This window comes from Dendropsophus ebraccatus, chromosome 1 (genome assembly GCF_027789765.1).
Source record: "Dendropsophus ebraccatus isolate aDenEbr1 chromosome 1, aDenEbr1.pat, whole genome shotgun sequence".
Taxonomy (NCBI): Eukaryota; Metazoa; Chordata; class Amphibia; order Anura; family Hylidae; genus Dendropsophus; species Dendropsophus ebraccatus.
This window is the reverse complement of record NC_091454.1, coordinates 9478630-9496389: the sequence shown is the minus strand read 5'-3', so window position 1 is coordinate 9496389 and position 17760 is coordinate 9478630. Positions and strand designations below refer to the sequence as shown.

Below are 17760 nucleotides of genomic sequence, written 5' to 3'. Positions count from 1 at the left end.
ACTTTTTAAATTCTATTTTTACAAACCGACGGGGTCGATCGGGGCCTGTTGGCTTCCTTCCTCCCCAGTGGTCTGCCAGTCAACCTTAAGTGGAGCGGCTCCGGCGTTCCTGGGAACCTCGTGCCGTCTCCTGACAAGCCGTGCGGTCTCCTCAGCTACGGAGGGTAAGTTGGACGGCTATCATGGGCTCCGAACGCCGCGTGTAGTTGCCGCGGTGCCGACGCCAGACGGAATGACGCACTTCCGGTCGGCGTCGGCGCGCCGGAAATGACGTCAGACGCCGCACGTCCCGGAAGTCCCATGCCGAGGACCTGCGCGCGTCATTTAAAAGACCGGCAAGAGGTGGATCGGATCGTCTCTGCTTCTGTGATGGATCCCTCCACATCTGACAAGACTGCTACTGCGGTAACAGTAAGTACGGGCTATACAAGCCGTTTCCGTGTGCCAAGCTCTGCAGTCAGCACGCTTCCTATGCAAGCTCTGCAAAAGAGGGTTTTTTTTCTCTGGTTACATTATCTGGTTATTCCACTGAAATGTTCCTTTTCTTGGCACACTACCGGTGTCTATTATTTATAATATCACCTAAACTGGTAATATATACATACCCATGATATATTAATTATTTATGGGCATAGCATCATTCTCTAGTCTGAAAGATATTATTCTTCTTAGGAGACTAAAGATCCTACTACCAAAAAGGAGAAACCAAAAATACCAGTTAGAAGATGTGTATCTTGCGATAGCAAGCTGGCCTCTAGCTGTAAGAAAAACATCTGCCCCTCATGCATCGGAGACTTTATCAAAACAGGACAGATCTTCCTTCCTAGAGGACATAAGGAAGATGATGAAAGACGAGATAGCCACTTCTATGGCTAATCTCCCTCCTCCTCTTCCTGCTCCACCTCCTATTCCTCAAGACTCCCCACCTACCCCTCCACAACAGATCCTAATACAGGAGGCACCTAAAGTAGAACCAGCGGTTAACTTTCCGGCCTCTATATCAGCCTCAGGGAGCTCTATCGCATCCACATCTGGAAAGCGTAAGAGACATTCTTCGGCATCTTCCTGTGAATCAGGACAGATCTCAGAAGACCTGGAAATAGAAGATGTAGAAACAGAACATAGGGAAGAAATAAAGAAATATTTCTTTTCTTCAGACCATACTTCTGCCCTTCTTACAGCGGTCAGAGATGCTTTGGGCATGGAAGAGGTGCAGGAGGAAATAGCACTTAAGGATATGTTCAGGGGCCTAAAAGCAAAAGGAAAATTAGTTTTTCCGGTCCATGAGACTCTTCAGTCTCTTATAACTGATGAATGGCTGGAACCAGAGAAAAGACTTCAGGTTCCGGGTGAAATTAAGAGGCGACTTCCCTTTGGAGAGGAAGAGATAAAAAAATGGGGAGAAATCCCAAAAATCGATGCACAGGTGGCTAAAACTACTAAAAGGTCCATTTTGCCCTTTGAGGACTCTTCTCAACTCAAAGAGCCGATGGATAGGAAAGCAGAAAGTCTCCTCAGGCGCTCCTGGGAAACTGTGTCATATTCTATAAAGAATAACATTGCGGCGACCTGTGTAGCCAGGGCTCTTCATGTCTGGATAGAGCAACTGGAGAACCATTTAAATAGCAAATGCTCAAGACAGAAGATAATAGACTCCTTACCCCTACTAAAAGATGCTACGGCCTTCCTGGCGGATTCCACAGCAGAGTCTATTAGATTTGCCGCCAAGGATGGTGCTCTCACTAATGCCGCTAGACGAGCTCTTTGGCTAAAAAATTGGACGGGGGATAATACCGCAAAATCAAACCTATGCGGTATTCCATTCGAAGGAGAGTATGTATTCGGAGCACTTCTCGATAAGATCATTGAGAAGACGGCGGATAAAAAGAAGGCCCTACCCGAAGAAAAAACACCAGTAAAAAAACAACAGTATAAGCGCCCTAAGTTTCAGGAGAACTATAGGGGCAAGGGGAAGACAGGCCGCTGGAGCTATTCGAAAGGAGGCAAAGGGAGAAATATTTTTTTCAACCCCAAAGCCTCCCAGGACAAACAGTGACGTTTGTCCTGTAGGGGAAGACTGCAGGACTTTTCAGGAGCGTGGGCCTCTATTACCGAGAACACCTGGGTAATAGACATCATCAGGAAGGGATAGCAGATAGAATTCACTCATCCCCCCCCCCCTCTCCAGTACCGTTAAAAGAAAGAAGATCGGGTCATTATTCGAATCTTTCTTGTAAAAAAACCAAATGGATCCTTTCGACTAATTATAAATTTGAAACCCCTAAACAAATTTGTAAAATACGCCAAGTTCAAGATGGAGTCCATAAAGTCTACCACCCCTCTAATAGCGCCAAATGCGTGGATGGCCTCCATAGATCTCCAGGACGCGTATTACCACGTCCCAATTCACCCTCAGTCCCAGAAATTTCTGAGATTTGCAATCCAGATCAACAAAAGGATATGCCACTACCAGTTCAAGGCTCTCCCGTTCGGGATCTCATCTGCTCCACGTATATTCACCAATGTGATGTCAGAAGTGGTTTCCTCCCTACACTTACAGGGGGTAAATATAGTGGCATACCTGTACGACCTTCTGATAATTGCAGATTCTCAGAAGAAACTCCATCAGGATCTACAAACAACTCGCAACCTGCTATCCACATTGGGTTGGATCGTCAACGAGTCCAAATCGGATTTAACCCCATCCCCCAGGAAAGTGTTCTTGGGAATCCTTCTGGACTCCAACCTACAGATGTCCTTTCTCCCAGAGGAGAAAATTATAAAACTTCTCACGAAGATAAGGAAATTCAAAAATACCTCTCTGTCCTCGGTGAGAGAAGCCATGTCAGCGCTAGGGTCAATGACGTCATGCATACCAGCAGTTCCATGGTGCCAAGCCCATTCACGAATCCTACAGGCTCAGATTCTAAAAGTAAGGAACAAAGAGCCATCCGGGCTGGACAAAAAGATAAACATTTCTCCACAAGTAAAAAAAAATCACTACACTGGTGGCTAAATCGAGAAAATTTAGGAAAGGGGATACAGTGGAATCCTCATCCTAAGACAATTCTAAAAACCAACGCAAGCCAGATAGGTTGGGGATCCCAATCGGGGACCCACTTCTTCCAGGGACTCTGGAATCCAGACGAGAGGAAGAACTCCTCAAACCTCAGGGAGCTGAAAGCAGTTCAGAACTCCCTTCTGGCAGCTCAGAACATCCTAGACGGAGTACACGTTCACATACTCTCAGACAATATGACGACAGTAGCCCACTTAAGACACCAGGGGAGTGCGAAACACAATCACCTGTGGTTAACCTCCCAACAGATTTTCTCCTGGGCAGTCACATCTACTGTCCCTATCTGCAACTCACCTAAAAGGGACAGAAAACACCGAAGCGGATTTTATCAGCCGCAACCAGATACATCCAGGAGAGTGGTGTCTAAAAGAACAAGTGTTCCATCAACTAGTGGATCGTTGGGGCCTCCCCGAGATCGATCTATTTGCTACAAGGAAAAACAGGAAGGTAAAAAACTTTTACTCCCTGAATCCAACCGACCGTCCTACGGCGATAGACGCTCTAACTCAGACCTGGGAAACAAAACTAGCATATGCATTTCCTCCAATACCACTGATACCAAGGGTACTACAGAAAGTCAGAGAGCAAAAGTCAAAGGTCATTCTCATCGTCCCGTATTGGCCAAAAAGGAGCTGGTTCGGACTTCTAAAGAACCTGACACGGGAGGACCCAGTACTTCTCCCACATCAGACAGACCTTCTATTCCAGGGCCCGATTTTCCATCCAGATCCGGCGAAACTACACCTCTCAGCATGGATCCTGAACGGGAAATGTTAAAAAGTCAAGGTCTTTCAGAAAGTGTAATATCAACACTAATGAAAAGCAGAAAAAAAAAGTAACAACTTCCATCTACCTAAAGGTTTGGAAAGTTTTTTTCTTCCTGGTGCGGAAGTCCTCCACCTTTCCCGGCAGAACCAAATATATCACAGATAGACTTCTTACAGGCGGGACTATCCAAGGGTCTCAGACCAGCTACCTTAAAAGTTCAGATCTCTGCTCTATCAGCCATCTACGACACTAATCTAGCAGACCATCGATGGATAAAAAGATTTATCAGGGCAGCATCTAGGATTAATCCCAGGACTCAGACTTCTCATCCGACATGGGATCTAAATGTGGTCCTAGAGGGCCTGACAAAGTCCATCTTTGAGCCCATTTCAGAAATTAACAGTAGACTTCTCTCCTACAAGACAGTGTTCCTGGTGGCCATCTGCTCCGCAAGAAGGGTTAGTGAGATTCAAGCCCTCACTCTGTAAACCCTACTGTACTATATCTGAAGACCGTATAGTATTAAAAACAGACCCTTCTTTTCTTCCAAAAGTAGTGACTGAATTTCATAAATCCCAGGACATTGTCCTGCCTTCCTTTTGTCCAGAACCAAAAAATGATCTGGAAAAGAAATTCCATACCCTGGATGTGAGGAGAGCAGTTCTCCAGTACATTGAAACTACAGCACCGTGGAGAATAGACCAAAGCTTATTCATACAATTTCAGGGCAAGAAAGTATCAAAGAGTACCATTGCCAGATGGATAAGGAATGCCATAGCAGAGGCTTACAAAGCTCAAAACCTTCCATCTCCAATCAATATCAGGGCACACTCTACAAGAGCAGTCTCCACTACTTGGGCAGAGAGAGCCTCTGCCTCACTGGAACAGATATGCAGGGCAGCGACTTGGTCGTCTCCCCATACGTTTATCAAGCATTACAGACTACTATTGCAGTCAAGTGAAGACCTGACCTTTGGCAGGAAAGTTCTTCAGGCTGTGGTCCCTCCCTAAGATTAATGGTTGGTATTACTCCTATGGTGCCGTCGTGAAGGTGAGGAGAGAACATAGGATTAGTCCTTACCGGTAAGCCGGTTTCTTTGAACCTTCACGACGGCACCAGTATCCCTCCCTAGTATTGTATTAAATATGATACTCACGTGGTGCTAAATGACTGTTATAAGGCACTGGTGTTGGGAGGAAGGGGAGGGGCTTTTAACCTCTCGTGCTTTTTCCTGTCCCTAGGGTACAACCCATCCTCCTATGGTGCCGTCGTGAAGGTTCGAAGAAACCGGCTTACTGGTAAGGACTAATCCTATTATCCGGAAGCTTGTACAGATCATGCCAACAAGCTCATATGTCTCCATAGTAGCTCATATGTCTCCATAGTAACAGACACTTCCCCTACATCTGCAAGATCTGACAACATGGGGTTGGTCGTAGTCTGTTGCCATGGAGACACAGGCTGAAGTAGGTTCTTTGGTTTTATCCCACCCGCACACAGATCAGGTTCTGTCCCGTGTACTTCTCCTTTTGCAGGATCTGTCAGATATTGATGTTTAAAGGGCTTTCTTCCAGAAACAGCAACATTCAGGTCTCAGTTTTACAGCTGTTTCATTGAAGTGAATGAAGGGGGCAGGGAATATGGGATGACAACACCTTTTGGTAAGAAGCCAGTGCAATAGCGAGTGCAGCTCTGGAGTATAATACAGGATAGTGTAGACTTTTATATCATCCTCTCATGCTCTGTTACCACAGACCACACATTGAGAACACTGGTTTATTGTATATATACTGCAATACAAAGAGGCCAAGCTTCAGCCCAGGATACCGGAGTGGGATGGAATGACGGCAGAAAGCTCCCCGCCATTTCCATATGGCTGAGAATGAAGGAGTGTAATACATGAAAAAACAATGCCATCTAACAGAGACCAAGAAATGCTAAAAGACCAAACACAACCGTAGGTCAAACTGGTGCCGCCCTCAAAACTCTGCGGTGAACGGGTAATCCTTGTGCTTCCGGGCTCTGAGGAAAGAGGAGGAGAGAATCATCAGCAGCCGGAACACCCTACAGACTTATAGCTAATGAACCAGACTAAACTAAAAACATGCGACTAGGCCATGGCTACTTTCCAGCAAAAGCGGCACCACCCCTATCCTCAGCTTGTGTGCAGTATTACAATTCAGCACCATTCACTTCAATGGAATAGAAGTGCAACTTCTATTCCAGTGCATTTACGCAAAAAGATTTATCTGACAGATTTTGGAAGCCAAAGCCAGGAATGGGTTTAAAAGAGCATAGATCCCATTCTTTCCTTTATAACCTGATCCCTGTTTATAGTCTGTACCTGGTTTTGGCTTCAAAGATCCGTCAGATAAATCTGTCTTGTGTGAACGCACCATTACACAGAATCTGAGGACAAGAGAAGTGCCATATCTGAGAGAAAGCAGCCATAGTATTCCAAGCCTGAATAATCCCTTTAAGCCCTCACATGGTATGTAATGGAGAGAAGTAGTTAGGCATCACATATGGAGGGACAGTGAATTGCTCCTTGGTTGATAGTACTGAGGGTCTTAGGGCCCTATTACACGGGATGATTGTGTGAAAAACGTTAAATCGTTCAAATTTAAACAATAATCTTTCTGTGCAATTGCAGGCAACGATCAAAAAAATCGTTCGAATGTCGCTGATTTAGATCTGAACCTAAAATTATCGTTAATCATTTCCTGTAATTCCACAATCGTTCGCTCAAGTTCCGCATTTGTTTACTAATCGTTCAGTGTAATTGCACATTTGTTCTGCTGAGATCAGATGGAGTAAATGATTGTAACTAACGACCATCGTTCTGTGTAATATGGTGAACGATTTCAGGTTAACGATAAACAATCTCGTTTATGATTGTTTATCGTTAAAAATCACTCCGTGTAATAGGACCCTTAGAAGTCAGAGTCTGCCTACAATTCACTTAAAAGTATACTTACGTAGATAAGGCACAGACCCTCCAGCCCCGATCAAAGCTGGAGATATCCTTCATCTCCTCCGGAGACAACTCAAAGTCAAACACCTGGAGAGAACAAAACAGGAGAGCTTAGTCTATAGCGCAAGAGGATGATACTCCAGAGCAGCGCTCACTATTCTGCCAGTTTTCAGGATAACGTGGCCCTGATACATATCCACTACAAAATTTTACCTGAAAGTTCTCTACAATACGTTCAGCGGTCACTGACTTCGGGATGACGACCACGTTCTTCTGAATGTGAAAGCGGATTAGGACCTGTGGAAATAGTGAAAAAAAAAAAATTATATGTATATATACACAAACACACTGCATCACAAAGCAGAGCAGAGTCACTGACACGTTGCATTTAGCTGCAAAACTACAATTTCCAGCATGCCCCAACAGCCAGAGCCACAAAGTCATTTGCCAATGGTCAAATATATAGACGCGCCAATACTTTCTCGGTTACCTGGGCTGCCGTTTTCTTATGTTTTGCAGCAATATCTTTGATTTTTGGTTCTTCTAGAAGGGATGGATCCTCTGGTTTAGCCCTAAAATGAGAGAAAGGCGTGTAGTTGTACATGATACAGATAAGGACATTCCTTGGGTGAGGGTTCAGGGGTTTCCCCCCATCAAAGTGTGTATAAATCCTATGCTGTGAGCGCCCCCTAGTGTCTGCTGCAGTCTAGGTCAGGAACACAGTTCTGACCTCTAACAGTATATGAACATTACACAAGGTGTGTCCAGGTTACGTTACTAACCATGGTCGGTCTGGTGATCCCAGGGGACTATATGCGGTCACAACGATTCCTTTAGACTGGCAATACTCGATGAGTTTGTTCTGAGTCAGGTACGGATGACATTCAAACTGGAATACAAGATTATAGGCCATTGATCAGGCGGTGAACGATAAAGGAATTGGTCATCCCCCTTGAAATCCTAAAGATCAGACATCTATGGCCGTAAACTAACTAGCAGCAGCAGCCACCCTCCCCTGCGGTCTGTCATTATACTGGACAGGTATGTCCTACCTGGTTGACGGCAGGCTTGTGCTTCAGACCGTGCTTGTTCAGCAGCTGCTCTATTTGGTTGTGGTTAAAGTTAGAAACTCCGATGGCCTTTACCAACCCTGCGTCCACAAGTTCTTCCATAGCCTGTGAGTACAGAGTATTACATTACCAGTAAATAGAGAGGAGAATGGAGAACCATAGAGATGAAGATGCAGTCCTCCAGTACTCCTCCCTGTCAGCAGGATATCTATCACTGCATATCCAAGAGGAATAAAAGAGAAACATCACAATACAGCGTTCTTAGAATTATTACGGGGAATACAACCATTTACTAAAAGCGGGCATGTCCGGAGACTGAACGGGTCCTCTCAGAAAACATGGCTGCAGGAGGCTGCACAGTATAGGACTTACCTCCCAGGTGTCTAGGAAGTTGGTGTCACTGGGGACCACCAGCCCCTGCTCATCGGTGGGGAAGAACGAATCTCCAGCCTGCAAGGACAGAGCAATAGATGTAACAGAATAAAAAGTATCGCCATCTATGATCATTTATAGGGATACATAATACAACTCAGGCTGCCTAAAGCCACCACCAGGGGGAGCTCACTGCATACACTTCCCTGTGAACTCACCAGTGTGCAGAACATCTCCCCCTTGTGGTGGCTTCAGGCAAAGGCAATGTTATTTCACTGAAGATACGAAGCTCTGGATCAGTATGATCCCTGCTCAAACAAGAACTTTGTGCTAGAATTTTTTTTTTTTTTAAATATAAGACCAGTCTGACAATTCAGGATATTTAATAGCCCACCACCTGGGTCCCAGTGATGCTGGATTAAAGGGAACCTGTCACCGGGGACGCGGGCACAGAGCCCGGCCAACCTCCTGATGCAGCCCCCGGGATACTTACCCTTTCCGGCAAGTGTCGCTCCTGGAGCCAGTCCCGGGACGAAGATATCAGCGCCTGAAGCCGTGCGTGCGCTGCAGAGATTAGTCCAATGCCCATGAGAATGAATGGAGCCATCATTCTCTATGGGCATCGGACTCCTCTCTGCAGCGCGGGCACGGCTTCAGGCGCTGATATCTTTCGTCGCGGGACTCGCCGGAAAGGTAAGTATCCAGGGCTGCACCGCGACAAGGTTCCCTTTAAAGGTGTTTCTATATAGGTTTGCAAGGAGATTGTGATCATACCTTAAACCCTGTGGGCCAGTGGATCAGGTAGAGGTCCAGGTAGTCGAGCTTCAGGTCAGCGAGGGTTTTTTCGCAGGCTCCTCTCACCATAGACTTTGCATGGAAAGTTGACCATAGCTAAAAAGACCACCATAACACTTGTTATTTTTTGCAGATTTTTTATTTTTATTTTTTAACTTGAATTAGGCTGAAGTGCAGTACCGGCCGCAGCCGCGTGGATAAATGGTGGTGCTATTGTAGTATTGTAGCTAATAAAGGGGACCTTTTCATCCAATGTTACTGAGCAGACACGTGTATTGCTGTAGGACACACAAACTTGCAGCCCTCCAGCTACTCCATAGCTACAATTCCTATCATGCTAAAGCTTTGGCTGTCCAGGCATGATGGGAATTGTAGTTCTGCCACAGCTGGAGGGCAGCACGCTGTACACCCCTGCGGTAGGAGATGTCCAGTGTCTCACCTTGCTGGTAACAAACAGCTCCTCTCTCTTCAGCACTCCCTCCTTGATCTTCTGCTGGATGCCTTCCCCCACCTCGTTCTCATTCTGGTAGACAAAGGCGCAGTCCAGGTGCCTGTAGCCGACCTCCAGGGCCTTGGTTACGGCCGCTGTCACTTTCCCAGGCTCGGACTGCAGAATACAATAAAGATTGTCAATTACATCAGTGAATGATGAGTGCGTGAAAAGGCCAGACACTCCTGTAGGATACATAGCTGCTTTCTTCCAGAAACAGCACCACCCCTGTCCTCAGGTTGTGTGCAGTATTTCAACTCCGCTCCATTCACTTCAATAGAACTGAGCTGCAATACCGCACCCAAACTGACAACAAGAGTGGTGCTGTTTCTGGAAGAAAGCAACAATATAAAGCTCCATCTCTCCTGCCATGGATCTGATGCTGTGTAAATCAATGTAACCAGCGCAAACACGTGACTGTACCACAGCCCCTCCGCTACCTCTATACAGGACTGACAGCAGATCAGATAGCTCAGAACTGCGGCCGGTCCGCTCGAAGAGTCCAGGGGACACCATTAGCGTTGAGGAACTAGCACACATAGGTGTAAGATGGACACGTGCAATAATTCTTTATGGTTTTATTGCCTGTTATCAGTAAGGGGGGGGGGGGGGGATTATAAAGTTGCTGAGCTCGGCACTAGTAAACGGGGCTCATACAGCGACCATTATAGTCAGGGTCACACTGAGGATGACGCTGGTTATCGTCCAGGTTTTCCCCTTCCATATGTCACAGGACATGAATAGAATAAAAAACGAAGCAAAAGTGGCAAATAAAACAATCTGTTCTTTACGTTTATAAAACCTCACGTCCCGGACCCATAAATCATTGCAGAATAAAAGCGATGATAGTAAGAGATGCGCTCGTTCCAGTCACGCTGATCATCCGCAGCCTGAGCACATAGTAATTTTTATTTGCCAATAAATAAGGAGATTTATTCCAGAGTAAATTTATCAGCACGGTTCATAGTACGGATTAGTCGTGGATCATAAGAGTGATTCACACAGCTCCCTCCACCCATGGCGCAGCGTGTGACTGCTCCGCTATAACACCACAAAGGCCATCATGCTGAACCCTCAGGGTATGACTGCCCTGCTATAACACCACAAAGGCCATCATGCTGAACCCTCAGGGTATGACTGCTCCGCTATAACACCACAAAGGCCATCATGCTGAACCCTCAGGGTATGACTGCCCTGCTATAACACCACAAAGGCCATCATGCTGAACCCTCAGGGTATGACTGCCCTGCTATAACACCACAAAGGCCATCATGCTGAACCCTCAGGGTATGACTGCCCTGCTATAACACCACAAAGGCCATCATGCTGAACCCTCAGGGTATGACTGCCCTGCTATAACACCATGAAGGAAATCACACTGGACACTCAGTAAAATTATGACTGCCCCGCCATAACACCATGAAGCACATCACACTGGACACTCAGTAAGGGTATGACTGCTCTGCTATAACACCATGAAGGCCATCATGCTCGACCCACTTAGGGTTGGTTCAGACTATGGAATTCTCGAGGATAAATTCCGCTGCCTGTACGCGCTCACAGCCGCGGGCCTTTCCACCGACTCCATAGACACCATTCTATGGGCCGGCTGATTCCACATTCTGCTGAAAGAATTGTCACATCACTTCTTTCAGCAGAATGCGGAATCAGACGGACAATGGAATGGTGTCTATGGAGCCGGCAGAAAGGCGCTCAGCCGTGAGCGCATACAGGTGACGGAATTCCGAGGAATTTACCCGTGAGAATTCCGTAGTCTGAACCCACCCTAAGGGTATAACTGCCCTGCTATAACACCATGACGGCCATCATGCTGAACCCTCAGGGTATGACTGCCCTGCTATAACACCATAAGGGCTATCATGCTGAACCCTCAGGGTATGACTGCCCTGCTATAACACCATGAAGGCCATCATGCTGAACCCTCAGGGTATGACTGCCCTGCTATAACACCATAAGGGCTATCATGCTGAACCCTCAGGGTATGACTGCCCTGCTATAACACCATAAGGGCTATCATGCTGAACCCTCAGGGTATGACTGCCCTGCTATAACACCATGAAGTCCACCACGCTGGACACTCAATGGCACAAAAACCCTTTAGCACATTGTTCTGGAGATTCTACAATGCGTTTCAATCAACTGCAAAGGAGCAAGTACATGCTGGGAGTAGTAGTGCCCAGAGCCTCCACCCGTTATTGATAACCCTGCAGCCGCAGATCATTTCTACCCTATTCCCAGACGCCTGATCTCCTGCCAGTGCCAGTCACCAGACCCACCAGCAGCTTCTTACACCCACATGTGAACAATTCTTCCATTATTTTGCAATTCTTTTACCAGCCAAAAACTACACCCATGGGTGGGAGAGATTAGATTGTCAGCTCCTGGGGCCAGGGAGCGCTCACGGTGCTGCCAAGTACAATGGTGCTATAGATTCTCAATCTGCGGCTTCTTCAGCTGCTGCAGAACTACAACTCCCAGCATGTGTCCCAATAGAAGCAGACTGACGTAACATGCTGGGGATAGTAGTTCTGTAAGTAAATAGGTGCTGATGGCTGCAAATCCCACTGGTATCTGGGGACGGTCCTGGCAGGTCACGTGGTGTCAGGTACTGCGAGGACACGACCTCATCTGACCGCTGCAACATCCAGTGACTTAGGTGCTGCTCTCCAGCGTTAGTCCCTAACCTTCACTACAACCCCCAGCATGACTAGAGCTTATATCTATATCCTGAGCGACCCTTATAAACTGGTGTCCAAACTGTTGCTAAACTACAACCGGTATCATGTCCGGAGACCACACCTGTGCCTAAGGGGGTCCTGTACAGCTGCTGCTCCCTGACATCTGGCGTTACAGCTGCGGCTGGTCCTACAAATGGAGTGAGGGCACGCTGGGCTCTGTAGTGTATGGAAGCCCCAGACAGACTCATTGGAGTGCGGGAATCTGTACCAAAAAAAAATTGGTGTTTTTTAAATTTTGTATAGCACCAACAGATTCCACAACACTCTACATAGTTTATCAATTTAGAGAGAACATACAGACTCTTTCCAGATGTTACACTTGGTGGGATTTGAACCCAAGACCCAAGTGCTGCAAGGCTACTGTGCTAACCACGCCGGGCTCTAATAATGAATGAATAATAAATAAATAAATAAATAAATAAATAAATAAATAAATAAATAGAGTGGGGGAGGGGGGCACATTGGGCTCAGTACCATAGACAATAATAGAGGGGGGGGCATGCTAGGCTCAGTACCATAGAGAATGATGGAGGGAGGGGGGCATGCTGGGCTCAGTACCATAAAGAATAATGGAGGGGGGGGGGTGCTGGGCTCAGTACCAGAGAATGATGGAGGGGCATGCTGGGCTCAGTACCATAGAGAATGATGGAGGGGGGGGGGGGGGGTGCTGGGCTCAGTACCATAGAGAATGATGGAGAGGGGGGGGTGGTGCTGGGCTCAGTACCATAGAGAATGATGGAGAGGGGGGGGGGGGTGCTGGGCTCAGTACCATAGAGAATGATGGAGAGGGGGGGGGGGGTGCTGGGCTCAGTACCATAGAGAATGATGGAGAGGGGGGGGGGTGCTGGGCTCAGTACCATAGAGAATGATGGAGGGGGGGGGGGATGCTGGGCTCAGTACCATAGAGAATGATGATTGGGGGGGGCATGCTGGGCTCAGTACCATAGAGAATGATGGAGGGGGATGCTGGGCTCAGTACCATAGAGAATGATGGAGGGGGGGGCATGCTGGGCTCAGTACCATAGAGAATGATGGAGGGGGGGGATGCTGGGCTCAGTACCATAGAGAATGATGGAGGGGGGGGGATGCTGGGCTCAGTACCATAGAGAATGATGGAGGGGGGGGGATGCTGGGCTCAGTACCATAGAGAATGATGATTGGGGCGGGGGGGGGGCATGCTGGGCTCAGTACCATAGAGAATGATGGAGGGGGATGCTGGGCTCAGTACCATAGAGAATGATGGAGGGGGATGCTGGGCTCAGTACCATAGAGAATGATGGAGGGGGAGGGGCATGCTGGGCTCAGTACCATAGAGAATGATGGAGGGGGGGGGGCATGCTGGGCTCAGTACCATAGAGAATGATGGTGGGGGGGGCATGCTGGGCTCAGTACCATAGAGAATGATGGAGGGGGGGGCATGCTGGGCTCAGTACCATAGAGAATGATGGAGGGGGGGGGCATGCTGGGCTCAGTACCATAGAGAATGATGGAGGGGGGGGGGCATGCTGGGCTCAGTACCATAGAGAATGATGGAGGGGGGGGGGGACACATGCTGGGCTCAGTACCATAGAGAATGATGGAGGGGGGGGGGATGCTGGGCTCAGTACCATAGAGAATGATGATGGGGGTGGTGGGCTCAGTACCATAGAGAATGATGATGGGGGTGGTGGGCTCAGTACCATAGAGAATGATGATGGGGGTGGTGGGCTCAGTACCATAGAGAATGATGATGGGGGTGGTGGGCTCAGTACCATAGAGAATGATGATGGGGGTGGTGGGCTCAGTACCATAGAGAATGATGATGGGGGTGGTGGGCTCAGTACCATAGAGAATGATGATGGGGGTGGTGGGCTCAGTACCATAGAGAATGATGATGGGGGTGGTGGGCTCAGTACCATAGAGAATGATGATGGGGGTGGTGGGCTCAGTACCATAGAGAATGATGATGGGGGTGGTGGGCTCAGTACCATAGAGAATGATGGAGGGGGATGCTGGGCTCAGTACCATAGAGAATGATGGAGGGGGATGCTGGGCTCAGTACCATAGAGAATGATGGAGGTGGGGGGGTGCTGGGCTCAGTACCATAGAGAATGATGGAGGGGGGGGGGGGGGTGCAGGGCTCAGTACCATAGAGAATGATGATGGGGGTGGTGGGCTCAGTACCATAGAGAATGATGATGGGGGTGGTGGGCTCAGTACCATAGAGAATGATGATGGGGGTGGTGGGCTCAGTACCATAGAGAATGATGATGGGGGTGGTGGGCTCAGTACCATAGAGAATGATGATGGGGGTGGTGGGCTCAGTACCATAGAGAATGATGATGGGGGTGGTGGGCTCAGTACCATAGAGAATGATGATGGGGGTGCTGGGCTCAGTACCATAGAGAATGATGGAGAGGGGGGGGGGGGTGCAGGGCTCAGTACCATAGAGAATAATGATGGGGGTGGTGGGCTCAGTACCATAGAGAATGATGATGGGGGTGGTGGGCTCAGTACCATAGAGAATGATGATGGGGGTGGTGGGCTCAGTACCATAGAGAATGATGGAGGTGAGGGGGTGCTGGGCTCAGTACCATAGAGAATGATGGAGGTGAGGGGGTGCTGGGCTCAGTACCATAGAGAATGATGGAGGGGGGGGGTGCTGGGCTCAGTACCATAGAGAATGATGGAGGTTGAGGGGGTGCTGGGCTCAGTACCATAGAGAATGATGGAGGTTGAGGGGGTGCTGGGCTCAGTACCATAGAGAATGATGGAGGTTGAGGGGGTGCTGGGCTCAGTACCATAGAGAATGATGGAGAGGGGGGGGGGGTGCTGGGCTCAGTACCATAGAGAATGATGGAGAGGGGGGGTGCTGGGCTCAGTACCATAGAGAATGATGGAGGGGGGGGGGTGCTGGGCTCAGTACCATAGAGAATGATGGAGGGGGGGGGGGGGTGCTGGGCTCAGTACCATAGAGAATGATGGAGGGGGTGGTGGGCAGGGTCACTGGGGGCAGTTTTCCTGTGGGGGTCCCAGCTGTCAGACCCCACCTGATAACCCCTATCCTGTGAGTAACATTTACCATTGTCTCCCTACTCTCATATGATATTTGTACATTACACATGGTCCTATAATGGGGCGGCCCAGCTGCCATGGTAACCCAGTGACATCCAGGGGCCACCATCTCGGATCCCACAGTTGCCACTCAGTGCAGCATCTAAGGAGTTAAGCAGCCAGTTCACCTCTCACCTAAATGTAAGTAACAAAATACGATGACTCTTTACGACATGCCATATAAGGCAATGGACGACCGTAATGTAAACATCTACAACTGCTGCAAAAGTCACATCATGTGACCGGAGCCGTGTCACGTGACGGTCCTCGGGTGTATGGGGAGCACTAGAGACGACAAAGGGTTAAGTGCACAGGCTACAATGCTGAGGAGGCTTACGGGGAGCCGCTATAGACGGGGCAGAGGAGGAGTAATGGCGCCTCTCACCTTCCATGTCCCCAGCCCCAGGATGGGCATCTTGGCCCCGTTGTTGAGCAGCGCGAACTCGGGTCCCTTCATGTCGGCGGCGGCTCTGTGACTGACGGGCGGACAGCCGGCGCTCTGCTCAAGAAGCCTCAGCCGACGCCGAGGGCGGGATCTGATTGGCTGCCTGATGGGTGTGAGGAGGCGCTGATTGGCGAGAGCGCGGGGTGGGCGGAGACTATGAGCTCGAGGCGGGCGGGATGTGACAGTGAACTTGACGTTAACCCCTTCTGCGCCCACGTGGAGCAGGTGCACGATGTCTGTCTCATACACGCACACCATACTGTGTATACAGCCATATACTCATATACCGGGGTACACCAGGCTGTCATACTGTATATACAGCCATATACTCATATACCGGGGTACACCAGGCAGTCATACTGTGTATACAGCCATATACTCATATACTGGGGTACACCAGGCTGTCATACTGTATATACAGCCATATACTCATATACCGGGGTACACCAGGCTGTCATACTGTATATACAGCCATATACTCATATACCGGGGTACACCAGGCTATCATACTGTATATACAGACATATACTATACTCATATACCGGGGTACACCAGGCTATCATACTGTGTATACAGCCCTATACTCATATACAGGGGTACACCAGGCTACCATACTGTGTATACAGCCCTATACTCATATACCGGGGTACACCAGGCTATCATACTGTGTATACAGACATATACTCATATACCGGGGTACACCAGGCTATCATACTGTATATACAGCCCTATACTCATATACCGGGGTACACCAGGCTATCATACTGTGTATACAGCCCTATACTCATATACCGGGGTACACCAGGCTGTTATACTGTATATACAGACATATACTATACACATATACCGGGGTACACCAGGCTTTCATACTGTGTATACAGCCATATACTCATATACCGGGGTACACCAGGCTATCATACTGTGTATACAGACATATACTCATATACCGGGGTACACCAGGCTATCATACTGTATATACAGCCCTATACTCATATACCGGGGTACACCAGGCTATCATACTGTATATACAGCCCTATACTCATATACCGGGGTACACCAGGCTGTTATACTGTATATACAGACATATACTATACACATATACCGGGGTACACCAGGCTTTCATACTGTGTATACAGCCATATACTCATATACCGGGGTACACCAGGCTATCATACTGTATATACAGCCCTATACTCATATACCGGGGTACACCAGGCTGTCATACTGTATATACAGACATATACTATACACATATACCGGGGTACACCAGGCTGTCATACTGTATGTAAAGCCCTATACTCATATACCGGGTACACCAGGCTATCATACTGTATATACAGACATATACAGACACTGGGGTGGCCTGAGGAGGATGAGGAGCCACGACGTCCACCAGTGCTTATGGAGTGACCTGAGAAGGATTAGGAGCCCTGGCTTCCATCAGTGCTTTGGGGGTGGCCTGAGGAGGATTAGCAGCCCTGGCGTCCAGCAGTACTTCATGGATGCTCCAAACTGATGTATTCCGTAAATGTACATCCACCAACTCCTAATTACATGCGTCATCTGCTCATGCCCCCTCAACAATTAAATCTGTGCCAACAGGACAATTTTTAGGGATGAGGCGCGCCTGTTCCTCCTAAGCTAGGTTCCTGACACAAGCAGAGGACTTGAAGGATTGCTTCAGAGATAGGGGGTTCAGTAGGATGGGGCGGTGGCCTGAGGAGGATGAGGAGCCCCGATGTCCACGAGTGTTCATGGGATGGCCTGAGGAGGATGAGAAGCCCTGACATCCACCAGTGCTTCGGGGGTGGCCTGAGGAGGATGAGTAGCCCTGGCGTCCACCAGTGCTTATGGGGTGGCCTGGAAATGATGAAGAGCCCTGGCTTCCACCAGTACTTCAGAGATGGCCTAAGG

The 17760-nt window shown here is 48.4% G+C and overlaps 1 protein-coding gene across 1 annotated transcript; it reads right to left on the bottom strand.

Moving 5' to 3' along the window:
* Positions 1 to 5610: 5610 nt before the first annotated feature.
* AKR1B1 (aldo-keto reductase family 1 member B) lies at positions 5611 to 15897 on the bottom strand. Its single transcript, XM_069966746.1, has 10 exons — positions 15787 to 15897; positions 9499 to 9666; positions 9039 to 9155; positions 8265 to 8342; positions 7875 to 7997; positions 7605 to 7711; positions 7313 to 7394; positions 7036 to 7119; positions 6827 to 6909; positions 5611 to 5870 (listed from the first exon to the last, which is right to left on the bottom strand). Exons 1-10 carry the CDS (start codon positions 15856 to 15858, stop codon positions 5828 to 5830), a joined length of 957 nt encoding a protein of 318 aa, XP_069822847.1. The 5' UTR covers positions 15859 to 15897; the 3' UTR covers positions 5611 to 5827.
* Between the last annotated feature and the right edge of the window lie 1863 nt (positions 15898 to 17760).

What these genes read in the sequence shown, in the direction of transcription:
- AKR1B1 (XM_069966746.1), bottom strand. Translation starts at nt 15,858, where the DNA reads ATGAAGGGACCCGAGTTCGCGCTGCTCAACAACGGGGCCAAGATGCCC. An exon ending in ACTGGCCCACAGGGTTTAAG is followed by an intron (nt 8,343 to 9,038) that starts GTATGATCACAA and finishes CTGTCCTTGCAG; the next exon opens with GCTGGAGATTCGTTCTTCCC. An exon ending in GGATCACCAGACCGACCATG is followed by an intron (nt 7,395 to 7,604) that starts GTTAGTAACGTA and finishes CTCTCATTTTAG; the next exon opens with GGCTAAACCAGAGGATCCAT.